The sequence below is a fragment of the Pongo pygmaeus genome, chromosome 13, assembly GCF_028885625.2.
Source record: "Pongo pygmaeus isolate AG05252 chromosome 13, NHGRI_mPonPyg2-v2.0_pri, whole genome shotgun sequence".
Lineage (NCBI taxonomy): Eukaryota > Metazoa > Chordata > Mammalia > Primates > Hominidae > Pongo > Pongo pygmaeus.
Window position 1 is genome coordinate 119,719,285 of NC_072386.2, and position 15,966 is coordinate 119,735,250.

The 15,966-nt window shown below is 49.8% G+C and overlaps 1 protein-coding gene across 2 annotated transcripts in view; it reads left to right on the forward strand.

Moving 5' to 3' along the window:
- MIGA2 (mitoguardin 2) overlaps positions 1-15,966 on the forward strand; it is a 39,188-nt gene that overhangs the window by 9,147 nt on the left and 14,075 nt on the right. For both annotated transcript variants that reach the window (XM_054501168.2, XM_054501169.2), the window contains exons 4-6: positions 2,778-2,890; positions 3,737-3,854; positions 4,183-4,319. In XM_054501168.2, coding sequence (XP_054357143.1) covers positions 2,778-2,890; positions 3,737-3,854; positions 4,183-4,319 — 368 coding nt within the window. The remainder of the gene's footprint in view (positions 1-2,777; positions 2,891-3,736; positions 3,855-4,182; positions 4,320-15,966) is intronic.

Below are 15,966 nucleotides of genomic sequence, written 5' to 3' on the forward strand. Positions count from 1 at the left end.
GTAATCCCAGCAATTTGGGAGGCAGGAGGATTGTTTGAGGCCAGGAGTTCAAGACCAGCCTGGGCAACATAGAGAGGCCCTGACTCTGTTAAAAAAATAAGAAGCAAAATTCTCCTGTGAAAATACATTTTAATTGTGTTTTATTTTTATTGTTGCAAAAGGAAAGTATTATCTTTAGAATTGGAAAAATAAGTGTTTTTTTTTTTTTTTTAGACGGAGTCTCGCTCTGTCGCCAGGCTGGAGTGCAGTGGCGCCATCTTGGCTCACTGCAACCTCCGCCTCCCGGGTTCAAGCAGTTCTCCTGCCTCAGCCTCCTGATTAGCTGGGACTACAGGCGCGTGCCACCACACCCAGCTAATTTTTTGTATTTTTAGTAGAGAGAGGGTTTCACCATATTGGCCAGGATGGTCTCCATCTCTTGACCTCCTGATTCGCCCACCTTAGCCTCCCAAATTGCTGGGATTACAGGTGTGAGCCACCGCACCCGGCCTAGAATTGGAAAAAGAAGTCTTGAGAGTAATATGGAAGAGGACCCTGAGAGACGCTCAGGCAGCCGAATTTTGTGTCTGTCCTGGGAAACCTGGAGTCATCTGCACAGCGTTTAGCTTCTGTGCCCTGTCCCACTCTGCCTGCTCTCATTTCACCTTATTTTCCCTTCCCTACTTTTCTCACTTCTAACAAAATATTGGCCATGTATGGTGGCTTGTACCTGTAATCCCAGTACTTTGGGGCAGGTGGATCACTTGAGCCCGGGAGTTTGAGACCAGCCTGGGTGTTATGTGGAGGCCCTGTCTCTGTTTTTTTTTTTTGGAGACAGAGTCTCGCCCTGTCGCCTAGGCCGGAGTGCAGTGGCGCGATCTTGGCTCACTGCAACCTCCGCCTTCCAGATTCAAGCAGTTCTCATGCCTCAGCCTCCCGAGTAGCTGGGAGTGCTACCACGCCTGGCTAATTTTGTGTTTTTACTAGAGACAGGGTTTCACCATTTTGGCCAGGCTGGTCTCGAACTCCTGACCTCAGGTGATCTGCCCACCTCGTTCTCCCAAAAGTTGGGATTACAGGTGCATGCCACCACGCCCAGCTTTCTTTGTTTTATTTTATTATTTTTAAAAATTTTTTATTTACTTTTTTTTTTTGAGACAGAGTCTCACTCTGTTGCCCAGGTTGGAATGCAGTGGCACAATTTCAGCTCACTGCAACGTCCACCTCCCAGGATCAAGCGATTCTCCTGCCTCATCCTACCAAGTAGCTGGGATTACAGGCATGTGCCACCACACCTGGCTAATTTTTGTATTTTTAGTAGCGACGGGGTTTCTCCATGTTGGCCAGGCTGGTCTCGAACCCCTGACCTCAGGTGATCCACCCACCTCGGCCTCCCAAAGTACTAGGATTACAGGCGTAAGCCACCGTGCCCAGGCTATTTTGTTTTGTTTTTTTGAGACAGAGTCTCACTCTGTCGCCCAGGCTGGAGTGGAATGGTGCAATCTTGGCTCGGTGCAATCTTGGCTCACTGCAACCTCTGCCTCTCGGGTTCAAGGATTCTCCTCCTCAGCCTCCCAAGTAGCTGGGATTACAAACAGGTGCCACCATACCTGGCTAATTTTTTGTGTTTTTAGTAGAGACAGGCTTTCACCACGTGGGCCAGGTTGGTCTCGAACTCCTAATCTCATGTGATCTGCTGACCTCGGCCTCCCAAAGTGCTGGGATTACAGGTGTGAGCCACTGTGCCCGGCTTTATCTCTATTTTAAAAAATAACGTTTTGTGTATTTCATTAAATTTTTTTTTTTGAGACATTCTTGCTCTGTTGCCCAGGCTGGAGTGCAGTGGCATGGTCTTGGCTCACTGCAACCTCTGCTTCCCAGGTTCAAGCAATTCTCCTGCCTCAGCCTCCTGAGTAGCTGGGATTACAGGCGTGCGCCACCCCATCTGGCTAATTTGTGTATTTTTATTATAGATGGGGTTTTACCTTGTTGGCCAGGCTGATCTCGAACTCCTGACCTCAAGTGATCCACCCACCTCGGCCTTCCAAAGTGCTAGGATTACAGACATGATCCACCCAGCCCAGCCTAAAAAAATTTTTATATATATGTATATATATTTGAGACAGGGTCTCACTCTGCTTCCTAGGCTGGAATGAAGTATTGCAATCATGGCTCACTGCAGCCTCGATCTCCCAGGCTCAAGTGATGCCCCACCCTCAGCCTCCCAAGTAGCTGGGGCTGCAGGCTGCGCCACCACACTTGGCTAATTTTTGTATTTTTTGTTGAGACAGGGTTTCGCCATGTTGCCCAGGCTGGTCTTGAACTCCTGGGCTCAAGCAGTCCTCCCCCACCTCGGCCTCCCAAAGTGCTGGGATTATAGGCGTGAGCCACCGTGCCCAGCCTTTTGTATATTTTTAAAAGTTGTTGTCTCACATCTCTTTTGGAAGGAGGAGAATTCTAAACCATTCTCTCAATCAGTAGCCCAGAGAAGGCTAAGCAAGGAGGCAGGAAAGCAGATGGACCTCATTCTCGGCTTATCTGGCAGATCTGGACTCCTCCCCTCGGCCTGGCCCTGTGCCCTGTGGCAGAGATATGGCAGGGATGTGGTCATGAGCGGGACATGGAGGGCCCCGCGCTCTTCTCCTGAGTGCACACCCTCGGGGTCCCTCTGTTCCCCTGACTTAGAAGGTCAGGACCGATTCCCAGATGAGGAAGGGGAAGGTGGTCCAGAGTGGGAGCAGCCTGTGTAAAGGCCACATGGGATGCCTGTGTGACGCCTGCCTTTCTGCTCCTCACAGGATACTCCAGCCGGAGAGTCCAGAGCCCCAGCAGCAAGAGCAATGACACCCTGAGTGGCATCTCTTCCATTGAGCCCAGCAAGCACTCGGGCTCCTCCCACAGTGTGGCCTCGGTGAGCAGCAGGTGCCAGGGCTCCAGGGCTCCTGGTCTGGGCTTACCCCTGCTGAGGACTCTGCCCTCAGCAAGCTTATGGACTGGTAGAGTCCATTCATTCATTCATTCTCTTGCTCACTCCTCCACCCACGCGGGCTTTCAGGGATTGTCCCTAATCACTTACTGTGCCAGGTGTTGGTGGGAGAAAGGTGGGCTGGTGCAGAGGAGAGAAACTGATGGTCTCCTGGGGAGACCCGTACCTGTGAAAGTGCAGGTTATTCATTCGTCAGCCACTGACAAGCACCTGCGTTATACCAGGGACTCTGTCAGGCGCTGGAGGTGTAGAGATAAACAAGGCAGAAGCTTGGCTTCTTCTGGGGTGTGGCTTTTGGTTCATTCACTCGTCTAGCAAGCAGAGTCCCAGCTCTGAGCCAGGCTGGCACAGGGGCAAGCAAGAGCTGGTTCTTGCCCTGGGGCGGCCAGCCACTCGTGTGGATGAGAGGCAGGACCCTGGCACAGAATGGTTACTCTCTGTCTTCTTGTTCAAGTGATAGAGGAGCCCTGGCGTAGGGGATGGATAAAGCAGTCATGAGCAGGGCTCAGCGGGGTTCCCAGGTTCCTGGGCTGGGCGTTGGTCTCGGGATTCCTTCCCACTTTGGTGGCTTATATGAAGCACCATCAGGCAGTTTGTGGGTCCAGGCCATTCTGAGGGTGTGGACGCTGTGGCTAGGAACAAGCTCAGGGATGGCATTTGGAGGGGGCGTGTGGCCCAGGGTCAGGCAGTGGGGGAGGCCCTGCCTCAGGGGGGCCTTGCAGAGAGCCCGGGAAGCCCTCACTCTTTCTTCTTGCACTGATTGGCGCCCAGATGATGGCAGTGAACTCATCCAGCCCCACAGCCGCGTGCTCGGGACCATGGGATGCCAGAGGGATGGAGGAGGCTCTGGCCACCAGCGACGGCAACGCAGACAGCCTATACTTGCAAGGTGTGGCCAGGAGGTGCCTCAGCTTCGAGGGCAGGGTGGGCGGCAGGAACAGTCCCTTCCTAGGAGCCTGGCCAGTCTTGGGTCACTTTGCCCCTCACTACCCTGCCCCAAATCCCAATTGGTTGATTTCCTGCCATTTCTGAACAAGGGACAGTGTCTAGGAACAAACCTGGTCCGAAAGAAGGCCTGGAACCTGAGCAGCCCAGGCCACATGGTCCCACCCAGTTCTTGCCCTTCAAGGCCCTCCTGCCTCCTTGATGTTCTGAGCCCCCTCTTGGGTGAGACTGTGGAGGTGCTGACTCACGCTTTTCGCCTCACCTGTGTTCAGGCATGGAGCTGTTCGAGGAAGCTCTGCAGAAATGGGAGCAGGCGCTGAGCGTGGGCCAGCGGGGGGACAGCGGCAGCACCCCCATGCCCAGGGACGGCCTCCGGAACCCGGAGACTGCATCAGAGCCACTGTCTGAGGTAGGTGGTCTTCTGCATCCCCCTGCGCCCATGGGAGAAGGTTGGCAGCACAGGAGAGGGGCGGCCACACCTTGGGAGGCAGGCTCCTGTCCTCTGGGACTGCTGATTTCCCTCTATGAGGGTGTCATGATGTGAAACAAAACAATTCATGTCACGTGCTCAGCACAATGCCCGGCGCTCGGTAAAAACAGCCGTACTGAGACTCACACCCGCCTCAACCCTGTGAAGGGCAACGTGTGGTCCTGAAAGGCTGGAAGGGAAGGCGCCTCTGTTGAGGGGTGGCTGCATTGCCCGGCCTTTGCTTTGTTTTTTTTTTTTTTTTTTTGAGATGGAGTCTTGCTCTGTTGCCAGGCTGGAGTACAGTGGCGCAATCTCGGCTCACTGCAGCCTTCACCTGCCAGGTTCAAGTGATTCTCTTGCTTCAGCCTCCTGCGTAGCTGGGATTACAGGCGCTCGCCACCACACTCGGGTAATTTTTGTATTTTTAGTAGAGATGGGGTTTCACCATGTTGGCCAGGCTGGTCTTGAGCTCTTGACCTCATGATCCACCTGCCTTGGCGTCCCAAAGTGGTGAGATTACAGGTGTGAGCCACTGCGCCCTTTTTTATTCTTTTTTTTTTTTTCTTTGAGACAGAATTTCGCTCTTGTTGCCCAGGCTGAAGTGCAACGGCACGATCTTGGCTCACTGCAACCTCCGCCTCCTGGGTTTAAGCGATTCTTCTGTCGCAGCCTCCCGAGTAGCTGGGATTATAGGCGCATGCCAGCACACCTGGCTAATTTTTGTATTTTTAGTAGAGATGGGGTTTCATCATATTGGTCAGGCTGGTCTCGAACTCCTGACCTCAGGTTATCTGCCTGTCTTGGCCTCCCAAAGTGCTGGGATTACAGGTGTGAGCCACCGTGCCTGGGCTTTTTTTTCTTTAATATACTTTTTTGGGGACCTTTTGGGCACCATCCAAGTTTTCTACAGTGAATTATTTATTAATTTTTTTTTTTTTTTTTTCTGGAGACGGAGTCTCACTCTGTCGCCAGGCTGGAGTGCAGTGGCGCGATCTCGGCTCACTGCAACCTCCGCTTCCTGGGTTCAAGAGATTCTCCTGCCTCAGCCTCCCAAGTAGCTGGGATTACAGGTGCGCACTACCACGCCCAGCTAATTTTTGTATTTTTAGTAGAGACGGGGTTTCACCATGTTGGCCAGGATGGTCACGATCTCTTGACTTCATGATCCGCCCGCCTTGGCCTCCCAAAGTGCTGGGATTACAGGCGTGAGCCACCATGCCTGGCTAATTTATTTATTTATTTATTTATTTATTTTATTTATTTATTTTTTTTTGAGACGGAGTCTCACTCTGCTGCCCAGGCTGGAGGTGCAGTGGCATGATCTCGGCTCACTGCAAGCTCCGCCTCCCAGGTTCACGCCATTCTCCTGGCTCAGCCTCCCTGGTAGCTGGGACTACAGGTGCCCGCCACTACGCCCGGCTAATTTTTTGTATTTTTTAGTAGAGACGGGGTTTCACCATGTTAGCCAGGATGTAATTAATTAATTTATTTATGTATTTTTTATTTTTATTTATTTATTTATTTATTTTGAGACGGAGTCTCGCTCTGTCTCCCAGGCTGGAGTCCAGTGGTGCGATTTCGACTCACTGCAAGCTCTGCCTCCTGGGTTCACACCATTCTCCTGCCTCAGCCTCTGGAGTAGCTGGGACTACAGGTGCCCACCACCACGGCCAGCTAATTTTTTTGTATTTTTAGCAGAGACGGGGTTTCACTATGTTAGCCAGGATGGTCTGGATATCCTGACCTCGTGATCCACCCGCCTCAGCCTCCCAAAGTGCTGGGATTATAGGTGTGAGCCACCGCGCCCGGCCCGTAATTTATTTATTTTTAAGATGTGGCCTCACTCTGTTTTCCAGGCTGGAGTGCAGTGGTGCGATCTTGGCTCACTGCATCCTCCACCTCCTGGGTTCAAGCGATTCTCCTGTCTCAGCCTCCTGAGAAGCCAGAGTCAGAGGTGCCTGCCACCACGCCCAGCTAATTTTTGTATTTTTAGTAGAGACGGCGTTTTACCATGTTGGCCAGGGTGCTCTCGAACTCCTAACTTCAAGTGATCCACCCGCCTCAGCCTCCCAAAGTGCTGGGATTACAGGCTTGAGCCACCACACCCAGCCTACAGTGAATATTTATTATTTCAATATCAGGAAAGGAAAATGAAGTTAAAAGGCTAAAATTTAAATTTTTGTGGCCAGGCATGGTGCGTCACACCTGTAATCATAGCACTTTGGGAGGCCGAGGCAGAAGGACCAGTTGAGCCCAGTAATTTGAGGGGATGTGGCCACTTTTGGCAGCGGAGGTAGAAGGAGGAGGGAGGATTTCTCTGCCTACGCCTCCCTCACCCTTGCCTTCATTCCTCTACCCGTGTCTTCCATTGGCTGAAAGCCAGCTGGCAGGGGGACCTGGGAAACTGCTTGCAGAACAAGGGTAGGGCTGTGTCTGGCACAGCTGGTAACAAGTTGAAGGTGTCCATGCTCTCTGTCCCTGCTGGGGCGTGAGCTCAGGATGTGAAGGTCAGGGAAATACCTGAGGTTTGAAGTGACTCAAACCCTTGAGTGCCTGCAGTTGCAGCTGCGTCAGGTCCTGTCTGCGAGTCGGCAGGGAACGGGCACCCGTAGGAGTGTGTTGGTGAGGGGGACTCAAGGGAGGCAGCTTTATTTCCCAAATTATATTTCTTGCTAAAAACTATATCTGAAAATGATAGAACTTGCATTGTTTTCCTTGTTGTGAAAGCAATTACATATTCCTTATCAAATAATGAAAAGCACAGAAATAGGAAAGAGAAGGGGGTGTAAAATAGTCTGATCCCAGACTCTGATCAGACAGCCCATGGTTGTGTAGTGTGGGGCCCTCGGCCTCTTGGAGCACTGGCGCTCTGTGGGGGCACCAGCACCAGCCATTCAGGCCTGGTCCATAGTAGGTGCTCAGTTAATGATCTGTGGCATGTCCACATGCCAGGACGCCTACAACCCTACAATCCTACAAGGGGTGCCTGCAGCCCTTCATCCAGGCATCACCACTTTCTATTCCTCCAGGCATTTTTTTCTGTCTGTTGCTATAATTTTTTTTTTTTTTTGAGACGGAGTTTCACTTTTGTTGCCCAGGCTGCAGTGCAGTGACACAATCTTGGCTCACTGCAACCTCTGCCCCCCGGGTTCAAGCGATTCTCCTGCCTCAGCCTCCCGAGTAGTTGGGATTACAGGCATGTGTCACCACGCCCAGCTAATTTTTTGTGTGTTTTTAGTAGAGATGGGGTTTCACCATGTTGGCCAGGCTGGTTTCTATCTCCTGACCTCAGGTGATCCGCCCGCCTTGGCCTCGCGAAGTGCTGAGATTACAGGCATGAGCCACTGCACCTGGCCTATTGCTCTAATTTTTAAGCAGTTTTATTGAAATATAGGCTGGGCACAGTGGCTTACACTTGTAATTCCAATACTTTGGAAGGCTGAGGTGGGAGGATTGTTTGAGCCAGTGAGGGAGAAGTTCAAGACCAGCCTGGGCAACATAGTGAGACTCTGTCTCACAAAATTTTTTTCTTTTTGAGACAGGGTCTTACTCTGCTGCCCAGGCTGGAGTGCAGTGGTATGACCAATTAGCTGGGTGTCATGGCATGTTCCTGTGGTCCCAGCTACTCAGGAGGCTGAGGTGGGAGGATCACCTGAGCCCAGGAGTTCAAGGCTGCAGTGAGCTATGATTGTGCCACTGCACTCCAGCTTGGGCAACCCTGTCTCTACAAAAAGAAAAAGAAAAGATATAATTCACATAGCATTTAAACTGTACAATTGAGTGGCTTTTGGTATATTCACAAAATTGTGCATCTATTATCACAGTCAATTTTGGAGCATTTTTATCCCAAAAAGAAACCCCTGGTTCAGCATGGTGGCTCACACCTATAATCCCAGTGCTTTGGAAGGCTGAGGTGGAGGAAAATTTTTTGAGCCCAGAAATTCAAGACCAGCCTGGGCAGCATAGTAAGACCCCATCTCTGCAAAAAATTAAAAAGTTAGCTGGGCATGGTGGCGCACACCATGTGGTAGTCCCAGCTACTCAGGAGGCTGAGGCAGTAGGATCCCTTGAGCCCAGAAGGTCAAGACTGCAGTGAGCCATGATTGTGCCACCGCATTCCAGCCTCTGCAATAGAGTGAGACCCTGACTCAATAACAACAACAAAGAAACAACAATGAAGAAACCCCATGTACTTTGGCCATTCCCTTCACATTCCTTCATTTCCCCCCAGCTCTAGGCAACCACAAATCTATTTTCTCTACATCTGGATTTGCCTATCACAGATGTTTCTAGAAATGGGATCACAATATGTGGCCCTTTGTGACTGCCTCCTTTCACATAGCAGGGTGCTTCCAAGGTTCATCCGTGTTGCAGCATGAATCACTGTTTTGTTTCTGTTGTATAGATGGACCACATTTTGTTTATTTGTTCATCAGTTGGTAGATATTTGGGTTGCTTCCACTTTTTGGCTCTTATGCATAATGCTGCTATGAACATTCATGTACAAGTTTTTGTGTGGACATATATTATCATTTCTCTTGGGTATATACCTAGGAGTGAAATTGCGGGGATCACATGATAACTCCATGTTTAACTTTTTTTTAAGACAGAGTCTTGCTCTGTCGCCCTGGCTGGCGTGCAGTGGCACAATCTCGGCTCACCACAACCTCCACCTCCCAGGTTCAAATGATTCTCCTACCTCAGCCTCCTAAGTAGCTGGGATTACAGGCATGCGCCACCACGCCTGGCTAATTTTTGTATTTTTATTTTATTTTATTTTATTTTTTGAGATGGAGTCTCGCTCTGTCGCCCAGGCTGGAGTGCAGTGGCGTGATCTTGGCTCACTGCAAGCTCCGCCTCCCAAGTTCATACCATTCTCTGCCCCAGCCTCCTGAGTAGCTGGGACTACAGGCGCCCGCCACCACTCCCGGCTAATTTTTTGTATTTTTAGTAGAGATGGGGTTTCACCTTGTTAGCCAGGATGGTCTCGATCTGACCTCGTGATCCGCCCACCTCAGCCTCCCAAAGTGCTGGGATTACAGGCACCCGCCACCACGCCCGGCCTAATTTTTGTATTTTTAGTAGAGACGGGGTTTCACCATGTTGGCCAGGCTGATCTCGACCTCCTGACCTCAGATGATCCACCCACCTTGGCCTCCCAAAGTGCTGGGATTACAGGCGTGAGCCACCATGCCCGGCCTCCATGTTTAACTTTTTAAGGAACCACCAAACTGTTTTCAAAGCGACTGCACGTTTTTTGTTCTCATCAGCAGCCCGTGAGGGTTCCCGTTTCTCCACACGCTCACCACCACTTGTTCCTGTCTTTTTGGTTATCACCATCATGGCGGGTGCAGGTGGCTTCTCGTTGTTTTGATTTGCATTTCTCTGATGGCTACGGATGTTGAGCATCTTTTCATGTACTTCTTATCCATTATTACATCTTATTTGGAGGAATGTCTATTGTGATGCCTTTTGTAATTGGGTTATTTGTGTGTTTATTAAGTTCTAAGGGTTTCTCATATTCTGGAGAAAGCCCCTTATCAGATGCGGTTGCAGATATTTTCTGTATTTTCCGTCATACTGTGAGTTGTCTTTTCACCTTTATGTATTTTTTATTTCATATTTATTTATTTATTTATTTATTTTGAAACAGAGTCTCGCTCTGTCACCTAGGCTGGAGTGCAGTGGTGCGATCTTAGCTCACTGCAGCCTCTGCCTCCCAGGTTCAAGAGATTCTCCTGCCTCAGCCTCCTGATAATCTGGGATTACAGGTGCCCATCACCATGCCCAGCTAATTTCTATATTTTTAGTAGAGATACGGTTTCACCATGTTGGCCGGGCTGGTCTCGAACTCCCAACCCCAGGTGATCTGCCCGCCTTGGCCTCCTAAAATGCTGGGATTGCAGGTGTGAGCCACTGCGCCTGGCCTCACTTTTTGCTGGTGCCCCCTGAAGCACAAAAGTTTTTTGAGAGTCAAGGTTATCTGTTTTTTCCTTTTGTTGAGTGTGCGTCTGATGTCACATCTAAGAACCATTACCTTGGCCGGGCGAGGTAGCTCACACCTGTAATCCCAGCACTTTGGGAGGCCAAGGTGGGTGGATCATGAGGTCAGGAGACCGAGACCATACTGGCCAACATGGTGAAACCCTGCCTCTACTAAAAATACAAAAATTAGCTGGGTGTGGTGGTGCATGCCTGTAATCCCAGCTACTCGGGAGGCTGAGGCAGGAGAATCACTTGAACCAGGGACTCAGAGGCTATAGTGAGCCGAGATGGTGCCACAGCACTCCAGCCTGGTGACACAGCGAGACACTGTCTCAAAAAAAAAAAAAGAACCGTTACCTTACTTGAGACCATTTCACAGAGACACAGATTTGTGCCAAAACTGCAAGTTATCTGCTGGCCACACGGGGTGCGTCCCGGCCCTGCCGGAAAACTGAGCAAAGGGTCCTGCAGGCCTGGGGCTGCATCCCAGCTCTGCCAGGTTCTTGCTGGTCATGTGGACCACTTAACCTTGAGTTTGATCTGTGAAATGGGGTCCTAGTAATCCTGGCCTCAGAGGGACACTGTGAGGCTGAATGATGAGGCACCTGGCCCCAGGTGGCACTCAGTGCATGGCTGCCATTTCCATCATTTCCATCCCTTTCTGAGCATTTCTGACTGTTTCTACCCAGTGCCTTATCTCCCCGTGGATCCAGTTACAGGCAATTGCAGGTTCTGGCAGCCTTTGTGGAAAACAGAGTGAGGCTGGCTCATACGTCCCCTCAGCGCTCAGCCCAGAAGCTCCTGGGGTGCAGGGAGGAGTGCCCGCCCCCTCTTCCCTCACCCGGCCTGGTGGCCCAAGGGTAGTGACAAGGTCATTAGGCCACAGGATGCTGCGCACTCTTTTTCTTTTTTTTTTTTGAGACGGAGTCTCACTCTGTCACCAGGCTGGAGTGCTATGGCGCTATCTTGGTTTACTGCAACCTCTGCCTCCCGGGTTCAAGTGATTCTCCTACCTCAGCCTCCCGAGTAGCTGGGATTACAGGCGCACACCACCACACCCAGCTAATTTTTGTATTTTTAGTAGAGGCGGGGTTTCACCATGTTGGGCAGGATGGTCTGGAACTCCTGACCTCGTGATCCACCCACCTCAGCCTCCCAAAGTGCTGGGATTACAGGTGTGAGCCACCGCGCCCGGCCTTTTTTTTTTTTTCTTCCGAGACAGAGTTTCACTCTTGTTGCCCAGGCTGAAGTGCAATGGCACGGTCTCAGCTCACTGCAACATCTGCCTCCAGGGTTCATGCGATTCTCCTGCCTCAGCCTCCTGAGTAGCTGGGATTACAGGTGCCAGCCACTATGCCCAGCTAAAATTTGTATTTTTAGTAGAGACGGGGTTTCAGCATGTTGGCCAGGCTGGTCTTGAACTCCTGACCTCAGGTGATCTGCCCGCCTCGGCCTCCCAAAGTGCTGGGATTACAGGTGTGAGCTGCTGCGCCCAGCCAATTTGTGTATATTTTATGGTAGTAAATGATAAAGACTAGTATCTACATATATTTTATGCATTCGTGACATACCTTTCTCATAATTTTTTCAGTATCTCTAGGCTAAGTGGGTTCATCTCTGAGGTTTTTCAAATTGTCATAAATTTCCAAAAAATTCTCCTATATATTTATTGAAAAAAGTCTGGCCGGGTGTAGTGGCTCACACCTGTAGTCCCAACACTTTAGGAGACCAAGGTGGGAGGATCACTTGAGTCTAGGAATTCAAGACCAGCCTGGGCAACATGGTGAGATCCTGTCTCTACAATTAATACAAAAATATTTGCCAGGCGTGGTGGTGGGCACCTGTAGCCCCAGCTACTCAGGAGGCTGAGTTGGGAGGATCGCCTGAGCCCATGATCTCATCACTGCACTGTAGCCTGGGCAACAGAGCAAGACCCTGTCTCAAGAAAAAACAAAAACAAAAACAACCTATGTTGTTCAAGGGTCACATGTGTATTATTAAAATTAATTTTGCCCATTACTTTGTGCTATTTATGGTGGTCTGTAGCAAACATTGAATGTTGCACGTGGCTTTCCACTGGACAGCACTGCTCTAGAGCCACACACACCTGGATTCAGTTTGTAGCACCACTAGTTCCACACTGTGCCCTCAGGGAAATCATTTCCCCCTTCCGAGCCTTGTCTTAGTTTCTCTATCTGTCAAGGGAAATAAGAGTGTCTTTCTCCTGAGATCTCAGGGATAACTTAAAGAACTACAGTAGGCACTTCACACAAGACTGGCCCATGGTGGCCACCAGTAAGTGTAGCTCTTAGAATAAATATTGTAATAATTACTTTTTTTTTTTTTTTTTAAGACAGACTCTTGCTCTGTTGCTCAGGCTGGAGTGCAGTGGCACAATCTCGGCTCACTGCTACCTCCACTTCCTGGGTTCAAGCGATTCTCCTGCCTCAGTCTCCCAAGTTGCTGGAATTACAGGCGCACACCACCAAGCCCAGCTAATTTTTGTGTTTTTAGTAGAGACGGGGTTTCACCAAGTAGACCAGGCTGGTCTCGAACTCCTGACCTCAAGTGATCTGCCTGCCTCAGCCCCTCAAAGTGCTGGGATTACAGGCATGAGCCACTGCACCTAGCCGAGCTCAGGAGTTCAAGACCAGCCTGGGCAACATGGTGAGACCCCATCTCTACTAAAAATACAAAAATTAGCTGGGTGTGGTGGCCGTGCCTGTGGTCCCAAGTACTCAGGAGGGTGAGATGGGAGAATTGCTTGAACCTGAGGGTTGGAAGTTGCAGTGAACTGAGATCACGCCACTGCATTCCAGCCTGGGCAACAGAACGAGACCCCATCTCAAAAAAGAAAAAAAAGAAAGGACAGTCCTGATGAAAATCCTGACTGCATTTGTACAAAACAGTAGAGTTAGTCTATTCCTTCCTGCCTTAAATCTAGTGCTCACTTCTCTTCCATACTAATAAATGTCCTTTGTGGCATTTTTTTCCAGAATAGGGCTCTTTCATTCGCATTAGAAACCTATTCAGGCAGATATCCTTTCTCCTCAATGATTTTCTTTTTTAAAATTAAATATATATATATGTATTTGTTGTTGTTGTTGAGACGTAGTTTCGCTCTGTCGCCCAGGCTGGAGTGCAGTGGCATGATCTCGGCTCACTGCAAGCTCCACCTCCCGGGTTCATGCCATTCTCCTGCCTCAGCCTCCCGAGTAGCTGGGACTACAGGCGCCTGCCACCATGCCCGGCTAATTTTTTGTATTTTTAATAGAGACGGGGTTTCACCGTGTTAGCCAGGATGGTCTCGATCTCCTGACCCCGTGATCCCCCCGCCTCGGCTTCCCAAAGTGCTGGGATTACAGGCGTGAGCCACCGCGCCCAGCGTATATTTTCTTTTTGAGACAGAGTTTCACTCTTGTTGCCCAGTGTACAATGGCACGATCTCGGCTGACTGCAGCCTCCACCTCCTGAGTTCAAACGATTCTCCTGCCTCTGCCTCCCGAGTAGCTGGGATTACAGGCATGCGCCACCATGCTCAGCTAATTTTTGTATTTTTAGTAGAGATGGGCTTTCGCCATGTTGACCAGGCTGGTCTCGAACTCCTTATCTCAGGTGATCCGCCTGCCTCGGCCTCCCAAAGTGCTGGAATTACAGGCATAAGCCACCACGCCTGGCCTTTAGTTGTATTTTTAAATTTTAATCTCTTATTTATTTATTTTGAGACCATGTTATGAAACTGGCTAATTTTTTTTGTTTGTTTGTTTGTTTTTGTTTGTTTGGAAATGGAGTCTTGCTCTGTCACCCAGGCTGGAGTGCAGTGGCGCGACCTTGGCTCACTGCAACCTCTTCCTCCCTGGTTCAAGTGATTCTCGTACCTTAGCCTCCGGAGTAGCTGGGATTACAGGTGTGCACCACCTGCCCAGCTCATTTTTTGTATTTTTAGTGGAGACAGGGTTTCACCATGTTGGCCAGGCTGGTCTCGAACCCCTGACTTCAGGTAATCCGCCTGCCTCGGCCTCCCAAAGTGCTGGGATTACAGGTGTGAGCCACTGCACCCGGCCGAAACTGGCTAATTTTTATATTTTTGGTTTTACTATGTTGCCAACGCTGGTCTCAAACTCCTGGGCCCAAGTGATTTACCTGTCTTGGTCTCCCAAAGTGCTGGGATTACTGGTGTGAGGAATTGTGCCTGGCCCAGTGATTTCCTTTCATTTATTTATTTATTTTGAGACAGAGTCTCGCTCTGTCACCAAGGCTGGAGTACAGTGGCACCATTATGGCTCACTGCAACCTCAACCTCCCCGGGCTCACGTGATCCTCCTACCTCAGCCTCCTGAGTAGCTGGGACTACAGGCACACGCCACCACGCCGGCCTAATTTTTGTATTTTTTGTAGAGATAGGGTCTTTCCTAGGCTGGTCTCAGACTTCTGGGCTCAAGGGATCCTCCTGCCTCTGCCTTCCAAAGTGCTGGGATTATAGGTGTGAGCCACCTCACCCGGTCCATTTTTCTTCTTTATGATTTCTTTAATAACATTTTCTTTTCTCTGGCTTAGTTTGGTGTAAGAATACAGAATATAATACATAGAACATACAAAATATGTGTTAATCGACTACATTCTCAGTAAGACTTCTGGTCAACAATAGCTTATTAGTAGTTAATAACCTATTAATAACTCCCCTTACTTTTAGAGGAGTCAAAAGTTATATGTGGGCCGGGCACGGTGGCTCACACCTCTAATCCTAGCACTTTGGGAAGCTGAGGCAGGAGGATTGCTTGAACCCATACGTTTGAAACCAGCCTGGGCAATGTGGCAAAACCCTGTATCTACCAAAAATATATACAGAAGTTAGCCGGGTATGGTGATGTATGCCTGTAGTCCTAGCTACTAGGGAGGCAGAGACGGGAGGATCACACAGACTGTGGTTAGATGTGATTGCGCCACTGCACTGCGGGCTGGGTGACAGAATGAGACCCTGTCTCAAAAAAAAAAAAAAAAAGTTTTTTTATGTAGATTTTCAACTATGTGGGCACAGGGGTGAGTCAGTTACCCTAAGTCCACAATTTTCTTTCTTTCTTTTTTTTTTTGAGACAGAGTCCCGTTCTGTCACCCAGGCTAGAGTGCAATGGCGCGATCTCGGCTCATTGCAACCTCCATCTCCCAGGTTCAAGCAATTCTCCTGCCTCCTGAGTAGCTGGGATTATAGGCACCCGCCACCATGCCCGGCTAATTTTTGTATTTTTAGTAGAGACTTGGTTTCACCATGTTGGTCAGGCTGGTCTTGAACTCCTGACCTTGTGATCTGCCCACCTCGGCCACCCAAAGTGCTGGGATTACAGGCGTGAGCCACTGTGTCCGGCAACCTAAGTCCACAGTTTTCAAGGGTCAGCTGTACTTCATGTAACCTGATATGTCCAGTATGTGATCATTTCAGCATGTAATCAACAGAAAAGATTCCTGAGACAGTCTATGCTTTTTGGTGCCGTGTTTGAAATCTGGTGTGTGTTTAGACTCTGGGACTGTCCAGGTTTTCAGTGCTCAGCTGCCACAAGTGGCTGGTGGCTCCTCTATCGAGCAGTGAAGTTTTGGAGTCTATGTG